General features: G+C 37.7%; 1 protein-coding gene across 1 annotated transcript; it reads right to left on the reverse strand.

Moving 5' to 3' along the window:
* Positions 1-7,605: 7,605 nt before the first annotated feature.
* Positions 7,606-16,889, reverse strand: FKBP7 (FKBP prolyl isomerase 7). The gene is made up of 4 exons (XM_054562541.1): positions 16,609-16,889; positions 15,328-15,479; positions 11,261-11,394; positions 7,606-7,926 (listed from the first exon to the last, which is right to left on the reverse strand). Exons 1-4 carry the CDS (start codon positions 16,815-16,817, stop codon positions 7,765-7,767), a joined length of 657 nt encoding a protein of 218 aa, XP_054418516.1. The 5' UTR covers positions 16,818-16,889; the 3' UTR covers positions 7,606-7,764.
* Between the last annotated feature and the right edge of the window lie 2,089 nt (positions 16,890-18,978).

Consider the following 18,978-nt stretch of genomic DNA (forward strand, 5'->3'; position numbering starts at 1 on the left):
AGTGGATGAAGCTGAGAATCAATGATTTGGAACATAAGGAAGCAAAAACCAACCACACAAAACAACAAAAAGGAGAAAGAATCCAAAAAAGGATAGTATAAACAGCCTCTGGGACAACTTCAGGCATTGCAACATTTGCATCATAGGGGTGCCAGAAGGCGGAGAGAAAGAGCAAGAAATTGGAAATCTATTTGAAACAATTGTGAAAGAAAATTTCCCTAATTTGGTGAAGAAAATAAACATGCAAGTCCAGGAAGCACAGAGAGTCCAAAACAAGATGGATGCAAAGAGGCACACTCCAAGACACATCATAATTAAAATGCCAAAGATTAAAGGTAAAGAGAGAATTTTTAAAAGCAGCAAGAGAAAAGCAGTTGGTTACATACAGGGGAGTTACCATAAGGCTCTCAGTTGATTTCTCAAAAGAAACTTTGCAGGCTAGAAGGGAAAGGCAAGAAACATTCAAAGTCATGAAGACCAGGGACCAACATCCAAGATTGCTATACCCAGCAAAGCTATCATTTAGAATGGAAGGGCATATAAAGAGCTTCCCAGGTAAGATAAAGTTAAAGGTGTTCATCTTCATCCAACCATTATTATATGAAATGTTAAAGGGACTTAAGAAAAAGATCAAAACTATGAACAATAAAATGGCAATAAATACATACCTAGCAACATTTGAATCTAAAAAACTAAGGAAACAGAACAGAGACAGAATCATGGATAAAAGAGTGTTTTCATGTTTGTCAGAGGGGAGTGTGGAGGTGGGGAATGGATGAAGAGGTGAGGGGATTAAAAAGTACAAATAGGTAGTAATAGCCATGGAGATGAAAAGTACAGTCTAGGAAATAGAGTAGTCAAAGAACTTAAATGCATGACCCATGGACATGAACAATGGCGTGGAGATGGTCACGCCATTGGAGTAGGGGGTACTAGGTGGAGGGGCGCAAAGGGGGAAAAATTGGGACACCTGTAATAGCATAATCAATAAAATATAATTTAAAAAAATTTGATGCCATGTCAGTTTGTGATGTTCACTCATGATTAATAACAAAATCATTGATAAATAAAGTAACATAGGATAAAGTTAGCTAGAGAAAAGGAACTAGAAACTAAGAAATACCATGACCAATTAAAATCAAGACATAAAGTTAGGGATGGTAGATATAAGGCCTATGGGAAGGAAGAGGAGTGTGTCATGTTATAATGATGTCTGAAGGAGCAGTATTAGAGCAATATTAGAGCAGTATAGAGTCTATTATGTCTGCTATAAAAGGCAGAAGGTCTTTGGTCTGATCATATATCTTTAAACACTCTCCAATGGAACCAATATCTACAGCCAAAAGCTTGCACCAAAAACTACAGAGACTGTGCTGAGGGTCTCTGTGGGACAGTTATACAACTTATATTTTACTGCATAAATACCAGAAAAACAATCTTCAGTTCTATGATTTTTATATACCACTTGCCAGGAATGCTATGAAATGTATAAACGGAGGGGCAAGATGGTGGAGGAGTGAATTGAAGTCACACTGTCCTCCTCCCAGGACCAATATCTGGAATTACAACTAAATTGTGGAGAAATCACCTGGAACAAACAACTGAGCAATAGTGAGAGAGAAGCCTTATAACTAGGACAGACAGAAGAATCAGCTTTAGCACAACCTGACTGGTAAGAAGTGTGGTGGAGACTCGAGAAGGCAGGTGGGGTGCCCATGGGCAGCAGCACTAAAAGGACATTGAAAGGGCCAGTTGGATCCCCCTGAGAAGAGTGTGGCCTAAACCATAAGTGGGGATCTCCGGCCTACAGCACCAGAATGCAAAAAGTACACCGATAACTGCCAGCTGCGAAAAGCGGCGGGTTGCTCTCTGCCAGACAGGCAGCTGGAGATGCAGAACCATTTAAAGGGCCAACGCCTAAATCTTTATTTGTAGCCACTTACCTTGGGCTCTGGCAAAGGTGGGGGCAGAGTGGGCTAGAGATGCCTGAGGAGAGACTGCAGATGGAGGCTTTGGGGAGAGAACTGAGAGAGTAGCTGCCAGGATTCCAGTGCTGAGTCATCTCCCATATGGCAGCAGTCACAGTGGTTGGGCAGACTACTCCTCTCTGAGCAGCCTGAGGGGAAACAATAGCCCCGACCCCAGGAGGGATTTTGCTCTACCCTTTGGCGCCTAAGCCAGACTGCTGAATGCAGAGTGCCTAGATTAAAAACTGAAGGAGACAGCCACAGACAGTAGATTCCTGGAAATCTTGAACAGACTGCCTAAGGTCAGAGGGAGTCAGCATCTGACACCACCAGAGGCTGATCCAGAAAGAAGAGCAGTAAATACTAGAGGCTACAGAGGTGAAATCCACTGTGGTCTTCTCCATGATTTGCGATATTTTCTTTGCTATGTAACTTTTTAATATTCATTGCTTGTCCTTCAAGTTTGTGCATATTAAGTCATTAGATTTTATACTAATAGTTTATTTCTCTCCTTTCTCGTAATAGTCTTAATCTCTTTATAGCTTTACTGGTTCATTTGCTGTTGATAGTGGGATTGCAGGGGATAGTTATTTTTGCAGATGTGAGTTTATTTCCTGGGCTTTGTGGTTTTCTACTGGTAGTGCCTGCAAAAAAACACACAAGACATGGTGGGCAGAGTGACCCTCAGTCAATGAGCTAGAGGGAAGAACCCACCAAAGAATGACCAAACAACAATCAAAACCCAAATTACTTCCAGAGAGCCAATATAAACAGCATAAAAGGCATCCAAAGAGCACCAAGTTCAGGAGATCAAGGAGACTGCATCACTGAATCTCACAGGTCTCCTACCAGAGTTCACACCACAAAGTCAGGAGGTCAAAACAGATCAATTTAACAAGCATATCGCAAATAATGGGAAGACAAAGAAACAGGCCCCAATCGAAAGAAAAGGAGGAATCCCCAGAAAGAGTACTAAATGAAAGTCAAATAAACTATCAGATATTGAGTTCAAAACAATGGTTATAAGGAAGTTCAATGAGCTCAGTGCACTCAGAAGTAATTACAAAAAAAAACTACAGGGAAACTACAGGGAACTTACTACAAACTATATCAGCATGAAAAAGGACTTGGGAACTAACAACAGAAGGCAAGAGGAAATGAAGAATACAATTTCTGAATTGAAGAACACAGTAGACGGAATCAAAAGCAGGCTAGGTGAAGCAGAGGAACAAATCAGCAAGCTGGAGGACAAGATAGGAAAAAGCTACCAGAAAGAACAACAAAATGAAAAAAAGACACAAAAAGAATAAGAGGTGTTTAGGGAAATGTGGGGCAATCTGAAATGTAATTAATATCCATACAATAGAAATACCAGAAGAGGAGCAAGTGATAGAAAACCTGTTTGGAAAAGTAATATTGGAAAACTTCCCTAATTTGAGAAGAGAAAAAGTCACACAAGTCCAGGAAGCACTGACGGTCTCATTCAAGAGGAACCCAATGAGGCCCACTCCAAGACACATCATAATTAAAGTGTAAAATATCAAAGACAAAGACACACAAGGACACTTCATAATACCCAAAGGAAAAATCCATGAAGAAGACATAAATATTGTAAACCTATGTGCACCCATCATAGGAAAACCCAAATATATAAGGAAAATCTTGGAGGACTTTAATAAAGATATAGACAGCAACACACTGATAGTTAGGGGATTTTAACACCCCACCATCAACAATGGATAGATCTTCGAGACAAAATATCAACCAAGGATATTGTGGAATTGAATGATGCATTAGGTCAAATGGACTTTCATCCCAAAGAAGCAAAATACACATTCTTTTCAAATGCACATGGGGCATTTTCAAAGATAGACAACATGATAGGAGACAAAACAAGCCTCAACAAATTCAAGAACATTGAAATCATAACAGACATTTTCTCAGACCATAAGGGCTTGAAACTAGAAACCAACCTCAAGGGAAGAACTCAAAAACCTTCAAACTCATGGAGACTGAATAGCATGCTATTAAACAATGAATGGGTCAATAATGAGATCAAAGAACAAATAAAAAGTTTCTGGAAACAAATGAAAATGAACAGACAACAGTCCAAAACCTATGGGACACAGCAAAGGCAGTCCTGAGAGGGACGTTCATAGCAATACAGGCCTATCTAAAAAATATAGAAACATTTCATATAAACAAATTAACCTTACATCTTCAAGAACTGGAGACTCAAAGCCCAGAGTGAGAAGAGGAAGGAAATAATCAAGATCAGAGCAGAATTGAACGACATGGAAACTAAAAGAACAATTCAAAGGATCAATAAATCCAGGAGCTGGTTCTTTGAAAAGAAACAAAATTGACAAGCCTTTAAGCAGACTCATCAAGAGAAAAAGAGAGAGGACCCAAATAAATAATATCAGAAATGAAAGTGGAGAAATTACAACTGATACTGCAGAAATACACAGGATTGTAAGAAATTAATATGAACAATTATATGCCAAGAAATTTGAAAACCTTAATGAAATGGACAAATTTCCAGAAAAATATAACCTTCCAACACTGAATGAAGAAAAAGCAGAAAACCTGAACAGTTGGTGAAATTGAAGCAGTAATCAAAAAATTCCTAGCACACAAAAGCCCTGGACTGCACGGTTTCACAGGAGAATTTTACAAAACATTTAAGGAAGAACTAACCCCTATCATTATCAGACTATTCCAAAAAATCCAAGAAGAGGGAAGACTTCCAAACACTTTTTATGAGGCCAGCATCATCCTAATCCCAAAACCAGATAAAGACACAACCAAGAAAGAAAACTACAGGCCAATATCGCTGATGAACATAGACATTAAAATCCTCAACAAAATATTGGCAAACTGCATCCAGCGATACATTAAAAAAAAAAATCATCCATAATCAAGTGGGATCATCCCAGGAATACAAGGATGGTTCAATGTTCCCAAATCAATAAATGTAATATACCATATAAACATAAGGAAAGATAAAAATAACATTATCATATCCATCGATGGGGAAAAAGCATTTGATGAGTACAGCACTCATTTGTGAAAAAAACACTCAGCACAGTGGGAGTAAAGGGGGCATACCTCAACATAATAAAGGCCATATATGAAAAACCTACAGCCAACATCATACTCAATAGGCAAAAACTAAAAGCTTTCCCACTAAGATCAGGAACAAGACAAGGATGTCCGTTTTTACCAGTTCTATTCAACATAGTATTGGAAATCCTAGCCATAGTGATCAGACAAGAAAAAGAAATAAAAGGCATCCAAGTTTAAGGAAAGGAGGAAGTAAAACTGTCATTGTTTGCGGATGACATGATAGTATACATAGAAAACATTGTAGACTCCACCAAAAAACTACTCGACCTAATAAGTGAATTTGGCAAAACAGCGGGATAAAAAGTCAATATTCAGAAATTGAAGGCATTTTTGTATACCAACAATGAAATATCAGAAGCAGAAATCATGAACAAAATTCCATTTGGTATATCAACAGGAAAAATAAAGTACCTAGGAAAAAACTTAACCAAGGAGGTAAAAGACCTATACTCAGAAAACTACACAACACTGAAGGAAGAAATTAAGGAAGACACAAGAAAAATGGAAGCATATACTGTGTTCATGGATTGGAAGAACTAACATCATCAAAATGTTCATACTATCCAAAGCAATTTGTAGATTTAACACAACATCTATTAAAGTACCAATGACATATTTCACAGATATACAACAAACATTTCAAAAATTTATATGGAACCATAAAGGACCTCAAATAGCTGCAGCAATTTTGAGAAAGAAGAACAAAGTAGGAGGGATCACAATACCTGACATCAAACTATAGTAGAAGGCCACTGCAATCAAAACAGTCTGGTACTGGCATAAGAACTGACTCATAGATCAATGGAACAGAATAGAGAGCTCAGAAATAAACCCATGACTCTATGGTCAATTACTACTTGACAAAAGGGGACAGAAGCATAAAATGGAGTAAAAATAGCCTCTTCAACAAATGGTATTGGGAGATCTGGACAGCTAGATGCAAAAAAATGAAATTCGACCACCAACTTACACCGTAAACAAAATTAAACTTAAGATGGATAAAAGACTTAAATATAAGTCACAACACCATAAAAATCCTAGAGCAGAACATAGGCAGGAAACTCAGATATTCCACACAGCCATATTTTCACCAATATGTCCTTCAGAGCAAGGGATATAAAGGAAAGAATAAACAAATGGAACTTCATCAAAATAAAATCTTCTGCATGGCTAAAGAAAAGATCAGCAAAATGAAAAGGGAACTAATGATATGGGAAAATATATTTGCCAGTGATACCTTGGACAAGGGTTTGATCTCCAATATGTATATAAAGAACTCATATAACTCCACTCCAGGAAAACAAACAATCCAATTAAATATTGGTCAAAGGACCTGAACAGACACTTCTCCAAGGAGGACATACACAGGGCCTAGAGATATATGAAAGGATGCTCAGCATTACTAGTCATCAGGGAAATGCAAATCAAAACCACAGTGAGATATCACTTCATACCAGTCAGAATGGCCATCATAAAAAAATCAACAAAGTGCAGGAGAGGATGTCGAGAAAAGGGAACCCTAGTGCACTGTTGGTGGGAATGCAGACTGGTGCAGCCACTGCGGAAAACAGTTTGGAATGTCTTCAAAAAGTTAAAAATGTAACTGCCTTTTGACCAAGCAATTCCACTGCTGGGATTATACCCTAAAAATCCCGAAACACCAATTCAAAAGAACATATGCACCCCAATGTTCACAGCAGCACAGTTTACGATAGCCAAATATTGGAAGCAACCGAAATGCCCATCAATAAATGAGTGGATCAAAAAACTGTGGTACATTATACAATGGAATACTACGCAGCAGAAAGAACTCCTACCCTTCGTGGTAGCATGGATGGAACTGGAAAACATTATGCTAAGCGAAATAAGCCAGGGGTGAAAGACAAATACCATATGATCTCACCTATAAGTGGGACCTAATCAACTAAACAAAAAAGCAAGAAAAATCAAACCAGTAACATTGAGGAAAAAAAAAAAACTAAACGGACAATAGCCAAGGTGGTGAGGGGGGAGCAGTAACGGGGAAAATAAGGGGAAGGGTCGAGTCAAGGAACATGTATAAAGGACCCATGGCCAAAGCCAAAGTGGGGAAGGATCGAGGGTGGGGCAGGAGAAAGTGGTGGCAGGAAAATGGAGACAACTGTACTTGAACAATAAAAAAAAAATTTAAAAATTTTTAAAAATATATCTAAATCAATAATATTATTGGTGAAAATGAAAAAAAAAGTATAAACAGTGAAATGTTAATTCCTGGGTCTGTAATGAAAAAATTTTAAATATGGGGCATTTTAACATTTAAACATTAAAAAATATGATTATTTACGTATTTCTATGTGTTGTTAAGGTGAGAGTTGGGATAAGTCGTGTAGATTTTGACACTGATGCCCTCCAATTTCCTGAAGGGGGAAAATTGCCCACTGGGACACAGAGGTCGATTTCATGGTGCTGCCACTCACTTTCACAGAGTAAAGCAATAGGAAACACAACCATGCTGTTCCTAAATGTTAAATTTGCAAAATAGCCTCACATTTATTCGAAAGTTACCTGTATTGAGGATATCAAAATATGGTCTCATGGGGAAAAACAGAAAATACAACTTGGAGAAAGTGACTTTGTTTTATATATAAAGTACAGTAAGTAGCTAAGAAAATTGAGAAACAAATATATGCTACAGTTCATCATGTTGATACACATTGTATTCTCTGGGAGAAATGAAGCCATCACCATCATGGTCGTTCTTCTTAAAAATATCCTCTAAAACGGCATTCTGGTATGACTTGTCACGTGGCTGCTCATCTTTTTCAAAGTCCTTTTTCAGGTAATGATATATCTAGAGGGCCAAAATAATATTTTGTTAATAAGAAGCTATTATTATACATTTCTAGTAACTTTAAGGAAATGTTTTAACAAACTCATATGTAAGATTGCTTATAAGTGATACAAAATTTTCAAAAGGTATTTGAGGTTTTATTTTTTTTAACCTTTGAAGCTATTTTCTGAAGAGAAACAGATCTTTAAATTAGCTTTCCCTGAGGTTAGTGGTATATACTCAAAGATTAATACCTGCTTTGAATTTTGTTGAAACTAAATGTTTTCCAGTAATAGACACTGTCCACATTATCAAAAGGAATTCACCCTCAAGGATTTCCATTAGTGAATAAAATACAAATTGGTGCGTAATCAATAAAACACAACCACAGGTTTTCAAATAAAATTTAATTTTCTTAACTTTTCCATGCTTCTATAGTTCTCTCAAATCTACAGACTACAACAATCTCTCTAATAATTAGGTCAAACAAAGAAAAGGGGAAAGACACATTATAAGTACTGCCTAATATGGAATTTACTAGTCACAGGCACTTGAAATGTAGCTAAATCAAACTGAGATATGCTACAGTAATGATAAAATATACAACGAATTTTAAAGACAATAAAAATATCTCAGTAATTTTTATATTGACTTAGTGTTGAAATGGTAATATTTTAGATATACTGAGTTCAACAAAATATGGTTTTAAAATGAATTTCACCTGTTTCCTTTTTTTTCAGATGTGGTTTTTAAAACATTTAAAATTATATGTGACTCCATTGGAAAGTGCTAATAATATATTTAATAACTAAAGAAATCAATGCACAGTGATCTGGAGATAGTGTTCAGCAAGGCTGGGCATTGTACAGGCAAGAGCTAAAGCTGGACCCTCAGAGGTGTTTAGCAATCCATATCTCAAAAACTCATACCCTGAGTCTCCTGGCTATATGGCTATGGGAGATAGCCAGTACACTTGATTTTAGAATGTTCAATGGCTCCGTAAATGAGGGTTATAGCAACTGTTCTCAAATAGGACTTTGGCCCTATATGGCAGAGATACATTCTTTTCTTCCAACTGAGCCTTAGAAATCCTATGTGCGTGTAAAGAATTTTAAATAGTCTCAAATATTTCTCAGTTTCTAAGTAAAGAAATATATTTTCTTAGCCAACATTGTTGACTTTCAAAATGTACTTTTTAAAATACACTGCTGTGAAGAGGTACAGAAAGGCCACGAGTGGTTAAGAGCATGCCTTTAATTTTGCTAGCAATGGGTTCCATACTATTTCCATTTTGTAATTTAATAAAAATGCTGTATTCCCCTACTCTCCTACTTTACTTATACTGAAGAAGTATTATAACTGACTAAATCTTTCTGATGATGAAGGAAAGTAGCTTCAGTTCAAGTTTGAAATCCAGGCTTTGCCATGTACTGGCTACGTAGTCTTGGGCAAATAATTTAACCTCTCTGAACCTCAGTTATGTCATCGTTAAAAGAAAGGAAATAGAATCTATACTGTAGGACTGATGTGAAGATTAGAATCATGTTTATAGTTGTCAGTGAAAAACAGCTATTGTTATCATGAAAATCAAGCAAATGAAAATCACTTTTATCCATCTAGTGACAATACAGCTAATACCTGATACTTGAGAAACATTTGGGTATAATGTAGCTAAGCAGGTCTCTATTTTGGACTCTATTTTTATTTTCCAGAAAAGAACCAAAGATCCTCTAAGGTCTACTGAGGAGTACTGAGACTGCAGAACATGCCTGTTGTGTGCAAGTGATATTGAATGGTCTGTGTGCACAGGCTGCGCTCTTGAGCACCATGTGAATTCATCTGCAGCTGCTGTTCATTCTCTAAGCAGGGGTATCCAACCTTTTGGCGTCTCTGGGACACACTGTAAGAAGAGTTTTCTTGGACCACACATTAAATACACAAACACTAAGGAAAACTGATGAGCAAAAAAAAGTTTTTAACTAAATTTACAATTTTGTGTTGGACCGCATTCATAGCCATCCTGAGCTGCATGTGTCCCGCGGGCCACGGGTTGGACATCCCTGCAGGGTGATAGGGACTTAACAGAAACTATGTACTGGGAAGAGTTTGCCACCCCTCTAAGTGCTGCTCTTAAGGAAAAAGAGATGTTCCCTTTCTCTTACTCCTCTTCTGTCATTGATCAACCAAAGAGCTTCAGAGACAGTCCTTATTAATATCTTGGAGGAGGAAGCTGAATTAGGGTGGGGAAAGATTGCAGAGGGAGAGAAAGAGAAACAGAAAAGGGTCTAACTTTTATCACATGAATCAATGACCCAGCTGCCTTTTATTACTTACTTAAATGATAAGAATTACGCATGTTATACCGCCTCCAAATGAAAGGGGAGACAATTGGGTTACTCAATTTAAGCACAAAGAATAGTCTGTGGGACTATGTAAGGCATCAGACTTCAACATTAGCCCTGAAACACAAAGTCCCTGAAAGAGGCAAGGTGGATTCATGGTTTAAGTGCACAGCAGTGGAGCACACCTAGAGCTGTGTGGCCTTAAGGTAGTTACCTAACCTTTCTGGGTGTCATTTACTCCTTCGATAAAATGGAAATAATGACAATAGTGTCTTCCTCATAAATTGTCAAGGACATTAAATTAGGTGTCACTCTACTGGGTTTATAATTATACCTGGTACTGAGAAAGTGTGAAAAAAATAATTACTCCAAGATCTTTATTAATCCTTCTATTCATATATAAGGCCAAGTGGGATGCAGAAGCTAGGTAGTTGAATTCCTAGGTCCTGTTTACTAACTTTCCAGTCTATACAATTCAAATTCTTCCTAGCTTTTTTCATAATCTCATGTAATCTTCACAATCCTATAATGTAGGAATTACCGTATTTTGCCTTGTATAACGCATACCCACGGTTTTGTGCACATTATTCACGGTATTATTATACCCTTGTATAATGCACATCCTTATTTTCCATTAAAAATTTGGGCAAAAAGTGCACATTATACACAGCAAAATATATTGTTTGCCCTGGTAGAAGCTCCTACAGAGCTCTTTGAAAGAGACTGTTCCTGTAGTCAAGATGCTGGAAATGCCTCCTAGAGATTAGTTTGGTATGTTTATGACCCTCTTGTAGGCAGAGAGGAAATTGAACAGAATGACTCAGTTACAAGTTTTGTATTGAAAAAGCATTCTTTCTTCTTAAAACAGTTTTCTTCTTTTTGTAACCATCTCTATTAAAAGCTAAGTAATTGGTGCACACTACTTAGAAGTAAAAAAATAAGAGTTGCAACAAAGATGTATTTAAACTGTGATAAAAAATTAAGATTGCACACATGAAATCGGTTTGAATTACCTCGGTTTTAGAGAGTTGCCTGTCATTGTCTGTGTCTATCTGTTTAAATGTTTCAACACTTCGTGGTCCTTTGGTCACAGCATAAAGTTCAATCTCAAAAATCAGTGTTGCATCAGGTGGAATCTTGCCTTCCGCTAAAAGTATAAATTTTAAAAGTTTTAACTTCCATGAAGATAATTTCAAATATTTATTCACAAATAGCTATTATAGCATTATGCTTATATTATTTTATATTTATAAAAATTGCATTTAAATACTTTTTAGAAATATTTTTCATATGTTTTTAAACCAAATCAGTTTTAAGGACTTAGGGGACCATTATTTCCCAATTAAATTAAAATAAATATAAATCATGTAATTTTTATTGATATACCCATTGTTGTAAAGAAGAGAGCTAGTGCAGAGAAGAAATGGATGGGCAGAAAAATCTCAAAGCATAGATCAGCAATATATTAGAAAATGATTTTGTATAGTTATTTAGGAGCATAAATAAAACATATACATCAATGTATTTGTCTTTCAAATTATTTTTTTTAATTCCCACGCAAGGACATTTTCTTCATTGCTTTTTAGAGAGAGAGAAAGGCGGTGAGGGAGGGAGGAAGAGGACAGGAAAGAGAGAGAGAAAGGAAAACACCAATTAGTTGCCTTTTCGTACATGCTGTGACTGGTGATCAGGGTTCAAACCCTCAGCCTGGATATGTGCCCTGACCAGGGAATCAAATCCGCGACCTTTCTGTCTATGGGATGATGCTCCTACCCACTGAGCCACACCGGCCAGGGCTGTCTTTCAAATTCTCTGTAGATATTAAAAAATAAGTGCAATGACAGAATAAACCAGTAACAATTTTATGAAGAAATTTCTAAACTCAATAAAACATGTTATGTATTAAGCTGAATAGTCCCCCTTAATAAAGTTAACCTATTAACTGATGTCGCGGATGATTTTAGCAAGCTACTGGCTATTTCAGATGATCATTTCATAAAAGTAATCTGTAGAAATGACTTGCTAAGAGGCATTGGGTGGCTTGCTCGTGTCTTCCTAGTCTCTCGGAGTGTCTGATTCTAGTCACTCAGATATTTGTTGAATGATTGACCCTTCACCTATCCTTTATTTAAAAAATGGCTAATTTTGTTCTTGAGGAAAACAGTAATTTCCTTAATAAAAAAGGGAATTCTTGCTAACGTGTTTAAATAATCCAAAGAGGAAAGAGTTTGAAAGTTACAGCCAAAAGGAGAGATGGGCCAGTCATCTCCAAAGCCAGGGCATCCGACTCATGTGACCATGTCAGCCGAAGCAGCAACATTTCCTGATTTTAGAGTAAAAGACCTGGAGACTGATTCAGTGATCACTTTTACAAAACCCCTTCTTCTACATAACTTCTGACAATAATTAAAAACAAATTCAAAACACAAATTCAAATTTCTTAAGAAAAAATATTACATGTTAAAGTTTCTGAACAATTCTACTGTAAACCTAGAAAATATTGCCAATTAGGTTTATTCTTGCAAAAAAATATGGTATAAAGAAGCGAAAAATGTGCATTTGCTATAGAATTACTTGTTTTTAGAGAAGCAGATCAAAGACATAGGAGTTAATGTAAAGAATCTATACATACCACATTTACTGTTAATTAAAGCACTAACAAGTCACATGCATTTCAAGACATGCAGGGGTGCTCTGTGACATGAGGCAAGGACATTGCACAGAAGAAAGACTTCTTCAAGTATTACCTAAAACAAAATTGTAACTAATGTTAGCTCTTCATAACGACTCATTTTCAAAGGCTTATTTGATCAAGAAGTTTTGTTAAGCACTTACTTATGATCTACACTGCAACTTTTCAAATAATCTAATCCGAGCTATTGTAGTGCAGGTCAACTAGCATTTAGTTGCATTCTAAAACACACTTTGAGCCTCAGTTTCCTAATGTGTAATAGGAAAGTGTTGGTCATATTACTAGTGAGATTCATTATTTTTATGTTTATTGGACACAATTAAAATTGAATATGAAGCAACTTCAAGTCAAATTTCAACACCTCTGCCACAACGGTTTGGCTTATTAATAATTTAGGCAGCTTGCATAGTCATTCATAGCCAAGCATAAATTATTTTGTAAACTAATTTATTTAAACTAAACTAAGTACTTTCTTGCCTTAATGTGATGGGACCCAGGATGAGCACCTATGAGTGAGGGACGTGGGTGTTCTAGGGCACTGGGGGAGCGGGAGCAGTGGGAGTAGGCAGACCGTGGAGGCATCTGATGAGCCAGCACAAGAAAGGGAAATTCTGAAAATGATATTAAAGAGACTGAAAGGCAAACTTCACCTGACCTATCACATTTTTAGGACAAGTACTGCATTCAATTTATCTCCAATTTTTAATCTCTCTCCTATCTTCCTCTACAGCTAAAAATAGGATATATGGTTCAGTGGAGCTATTTTGTTGGGGCCAAATGATTGCTAAAAAGCATTGAAAATGACGCTGTATTTACCTGGAACTGTCTCTTGAGGAGTTTTAAGCCTGATTGGGTCTGACTTACACCGCTAACCTCCCTCTAATCCATTTTGGAGCAGTGATCCCTTGCTTTTGCTAGAAAGAAGAGGTGAGGGAATCACTCCTCTTAATGAGCCTTTTGATACCAAGAAGACCACAATGAATATTCTTTTACACATACCTTTGTGCACATTCCTGGAAACGGAACTATGGAGTCAGGGGACATGTACATTTTAAATTTTGATAGAAATCACTACAGAGTTCAAATGGTTTGCATTCCCAGCAATAATGCATGAGTCTACTGGTTTTTCATAATTTTGCCAACTTTTATATCTTTGCAGATTGGCAAAGACATCAAATGGAGTCTCATTTTTGTTTTAATTTCCCTCTCTTTAATTATGAATAAAATTAAGTATTCTCATAAATTTAAAGGTCATTTGTATTTTTTTTTAATTAGTGGGGCACTTGTTTCTAAACTTCTAAGTTTAGTTCGTTTTTCTAATAGCTTGTTTTATTATTTGCTATTAGGAGTCTTCATATGTATTGCAAACATTTTCCCTACTTAACTGCTCTACCTAAGTTTTCATATCTCACTGTAGGATTTTAAAAATAGGTAAGATATTGAAAGAAGCAGTTCAGTTCTTCCACATCTCAAGGCTTCTCCTGAATTTGGGTAATCGTAACTGACAGCTCTTTCAGATGTTGTTTTTTACTATGTTTTTTACTATGTTGTTTTTTACTATGTTCTTTTTACTCTAAAATCCTATGTTCCAGTTTCTTGAGTTTATGAATTTGACTTTGGCATCACTTACAGAAGGTATGTGCTACATACATTTATGTTAAAAACAAACAAATGTTATGCTAAAACCAAAAATGGCAAAGGTAGAGCTTATAGACTGTAGATGATCATTATGAGTGCTGCCACTATGTGAGAGGAAGAACTCTGGCCAGAGAGCTATAGTCCGACAATGTCTTATTATTTTTTTATATGTAAAAACAGGGGGCTGGGCTGGACTGGGTTAGACACAGCTGACGTTAATTGTACTCTATAGTTCTGTAATTATTCCTCTAGGATTTTTAATTTTATATTAATTTTTCTTAGAAATTGAAAATTTTTTAATTGGGAGAAAATTTTCAGTATAACCATTTTAAGTGTACAGTGTTAAGTACCTTCACACTGTTCTGCAGCCAATCTCCAGACTATTTCATCTCGCAAAACAGAAGCTCTACATCCATTAAATAACAATTCTCTATTCTGTCCTCTCCCCACACTCTTCCTGGCAACCACCCTTCTCTTTCTGTCTCAATGAATTTGGCTACTCTACGTACGTAATTAAAGTTGAATCATATAGTATTTGTTTTGTGATTAGATTATTTCACTTAGTATAATGTACTAAAAGTTCATCAATGTTCTAACACATGCCAGGATTGCCTTTCTTTTTAATAGTGTCGCTATGAACATGGGTGTGCCAATATCTCTTTGAGACCGTTTTCAATTCTTTTAGATATATACCCAGAAGTCTATGATTTATTTTTAAATATAGCATAAAGATATAAATATTAACCTTACCATAGCCTTCCTTTCCATATGCAAATGAAGGGGGTATAATCACTTTTCGTTTCTCTCCAGGGCACATATCCATCATAGCAATGTCTAAGCCTTTTATGACTTGCCCAACACCAAGAACAAACCATTTGGGGTGGCCTTCATTTTCTGTTCGGCTATAACAAAAAAAAAACAACCACTTAGGTAAGCTGATTTCAAGAAAAATGAAATTAAACTTTAAAGTACAGCTGAGCCCTTAATTATATTAAAATTAGAGTCCTCTCTAACCATATCTTTTCACATACTAACACTCATTATGAACCCCCTGGTGTGGTGTTTGGCTCAAACTTACCTCATAAAAACCATAATGAGGTATGATTTGTCCAAAGCTAGTCATTAGGAGTCATCTCATTTTTTGGTAATCTTTGCAAAAACTATTAAACAATTAACTTTTTAATTGGCCTCCCACCCCTAACTAGCTGCATGACTTACCCAAATGATACATTTAACCACTTTGGATTTGTTCTAAAAAATGATGGTGCAGGTTTAGACTCAAAAAGTTATTTGAAAGGTATTTAAAATTTGTACCTTTTCTTCCCATTAAATTTCTCTATTTTCCTCTAAATGGAAAGAACTAACTTTCCCCAATCCTATCTTTATAGGGTAATTGCACAAATGAAGAAAAGACATTCTTCCTCTGAGTAACAAACCATGGATTAAATCAGAGTAGGCAGTCATGGGATAAGGGTTCACGTGGGAGGACACAGGGCCTAAAAGTCACCAGAGAAAGTCATTGTCTCTTCTTGATACAGTTGGAAAGTGGCCCCCAACATGTAAATATGGTGCTTCTGAAGCCAGATAAAATCCCCTAAAGTACTTTCTTTAACCCTCTGTAAAGACGCCAACCCTATGTAACCCTCTCTTGAGAGACTCCAACCACAGGAAAGGGTGAACATCCTTACCACAGTACCTTGACTTACTTCTATAGGTCCCAAGGTTAGTGGTGGTAGTTGGTTGTGGGGGTGGGGATGGGTGGTGGGGTGGTGGTGGTGGTGTGTGCGTGTACACGGTGTATTTTTGATAATTTCTTGGGCCAACATTTTTAATAAATTAGAAAGTAATATTCAGCTTAATAGGGAACTACTACACCTAATCTGATTTTCCCTCCAGGAACGTAAGACGCAACTCTTACTGTTAAAAAACAAGAACGAACCAACCAACCAACTAACCAAGCTTCTGCTTGCTGGAGGGAGGCTAGATTTCGCGCATCGACCGGGTGCGAGAGCCGTTCACTCCGTTTCCTACCTGCAGTAGAATTTCGAGCCGTCTTTGGCCAAGTAACCGTCGTAATGAGCATTTAGTAGGTCTCCCTTCTTGCTTGGCTTAGAACAGTTTTCTGGACGATGCAAAACTTCTATTTTCACTTCCTCTGTGAGCTCCTCTTTCTTTTGTCCCCGAGCTGTGAAAATGCCCCATACGTAAAAGAAAACGATTAGTCTGAATAAGAAATGCATGATTCCTGGAGTGGGCCCCGGCTGACCTCTGCGTTTCCTCCAGCGTGTCACTCACACGCGTGGCGGCCCCAGCAGTTTAATTATATTGACACGTGGCAGGCATTATATTACGTCACAAAGGGTCAGGGGCGGGGCCGCTCACAGACCTGCCCCTTCCCCCCCGAGGCGCGCTCAGTCTTGGAATTTTGCCAGGCTAGGGCGGGTCCGGTCCCTCTGGTACCCGGTGCTTTGGCTGGCTATCCATCAGTCGCTAAGGCAACACTGATCATTTGCACAGCTTCTTCTCACTGAATCCGCGTATTTTGCAGCTGATTTCCTCGGGGTTCAGCCGTAGCATTCGCGTTTCCTAAAATGAAACTGGCAAAAGACAAAATAAAACAGCCTAGGGTGGGGTGCAGTCAGAAAATATGGTTGTCATTTCTGGGCTGGGGGACATCGGGAGAGGTATTCTGGGGTGTCCTTGAAGCGCCTTCTCGGGGTCGGAGTCATGCATTAAGAAATTCCAGGTAAAGCCACTCGCAACCCCAAGACCACCTGGTCGCGAGTAAACAGATGCGAGGCTCCCCACCGCCAGTTTCCCACCAGGGAGCGGACTCCAGCGATTCCGAACCGCGGACGGTTTGCGTTTGCGTTGCTTTCTCCCACCACTGGGGGCCGCCCTTGATTTATGGGCCTATAGAAAGGCAGGGGAAGAAAGGAGGGGGAAAGCTCTCGACAGTCTTTTTCTTATCAGCTCTGCCAGATCGGTAATTATCTATACTACACGAGGTGAAAACGAGATACAGTAGTCTCCCCTTACCTTTGCACCCACTTAAACTGCGGGGAATATGTTCCAAGACCGCCCCCCCTTCCCACGGTGCCTGAAAGCAGGCCAGGACTGAACCTTATTTATATACAGGGTCTGGCGGAAGTAATACCTGCTTGAGTGTGGATGGTAGGGTAATAAAATGGGTGTAATAACTTTTAGTTTTATTTTGAACATTTCACCTAAAATGTCATATGATGTGCTTGCGTGTGATATTGTTATGTTACAGAATTACATGCTTATGATTTTTGTAATGAAAGATTTTCTAATAAAAAAAGGGGTATTCTTTGTGTCAGACCCTGTATTATAACATTTTTTCCTGTAATACATACCTATGATAAAGCTTAATTAAAAAATTAGGCAAGTAAGAGAGTAACAGTAACTAATAATAAAACAACAAAACAATAAGACTATAATAAAAGTTACGTGAATGGGATGTCTCTCAAAATCTTATTGTACTGTACCACAGCATGGATGTGCTCGCACAAAGGGATGATTCAGGTTTTGGCGGGAGGGAGCCCGACTGCAGGAGATTTCATCAGGCTACACAGAACCACTGAAAAATCGAGTTGTTTATTTCTGGAATTTTCCATTTAATGTTTTCAGACTTTGGTTGACCTCTGATAACCGAAACAGCAGAAAGCAGAAATCCAACTACCGCAAAGGAAAGGAGGACTTACTGTCCTCTCCATAGTGGGCATTTTGTTCCAACCTCACAGCCCACATGCAGTAGGGATTTGACTGGTCTGTCACAAAGCCAGTCTTACCCCTCCACATTTAACAATGAAAAACATCCAAACATACAGAAAAATTGAATTTTACTGCCCTAGTACCCTGGCCTTACACCTACCACTTGGAGCTATCAACATTTAACTATATTCGATTTAGTACATTTCCAACTATCCACCTCGGTATCAGTTTATCAATTCACTTTATTCCCAAGCGAATATCCAAAGACTTTTTACCAGAAAGGCTCAGGCCTAAATGAGGTTCTGGAAGGGGATAAGGTATTTCACCTCAGTGATCCTAAGAAATGCCACAGCACTGAGCCTGCTGTATCTGCTTTGCTTGAAGCCTGCAAAGTTCCATAAATCTTAAAATTATTGTCAATTTTGTAAGACGATGATCATTTTCAAGATATTTTTAAAAATCATAAAAGTTAGGAAAAAGCCCCCATTTTTAGAATAAAATACGCTCCAAAGTTTGAGTCCACGTTTTATACCCTAAATGCAGTCGCGGCTATCTAAGGGTAATTGTTGACCCGATGACAATTCCTTGGGGCCCTGGCTACTCGTTCTCAGTGGCACCCCGCCTTCCGGGGACATTCGGACCCCCTGAATGTGAGAATGCCAAGAA

Source organism: Pteronotus mesoamericanus, unplaced genomic scaffold (genome assembly GCF_021234165.1).
Source record: "Pteronotus mesoamericanus isolate MK-2021 breed Mesoamerican mustached bat unplaced genomic scaffold, CSHL_Meso_final scaffold_651, whole genome shotgun sequence".
NCBI lineage: Eukaryota > Metazoa > Chordata > Mammalia > Chiroptera > Mormoopidae > Pteronotus > Pteronotus mesoamericanus.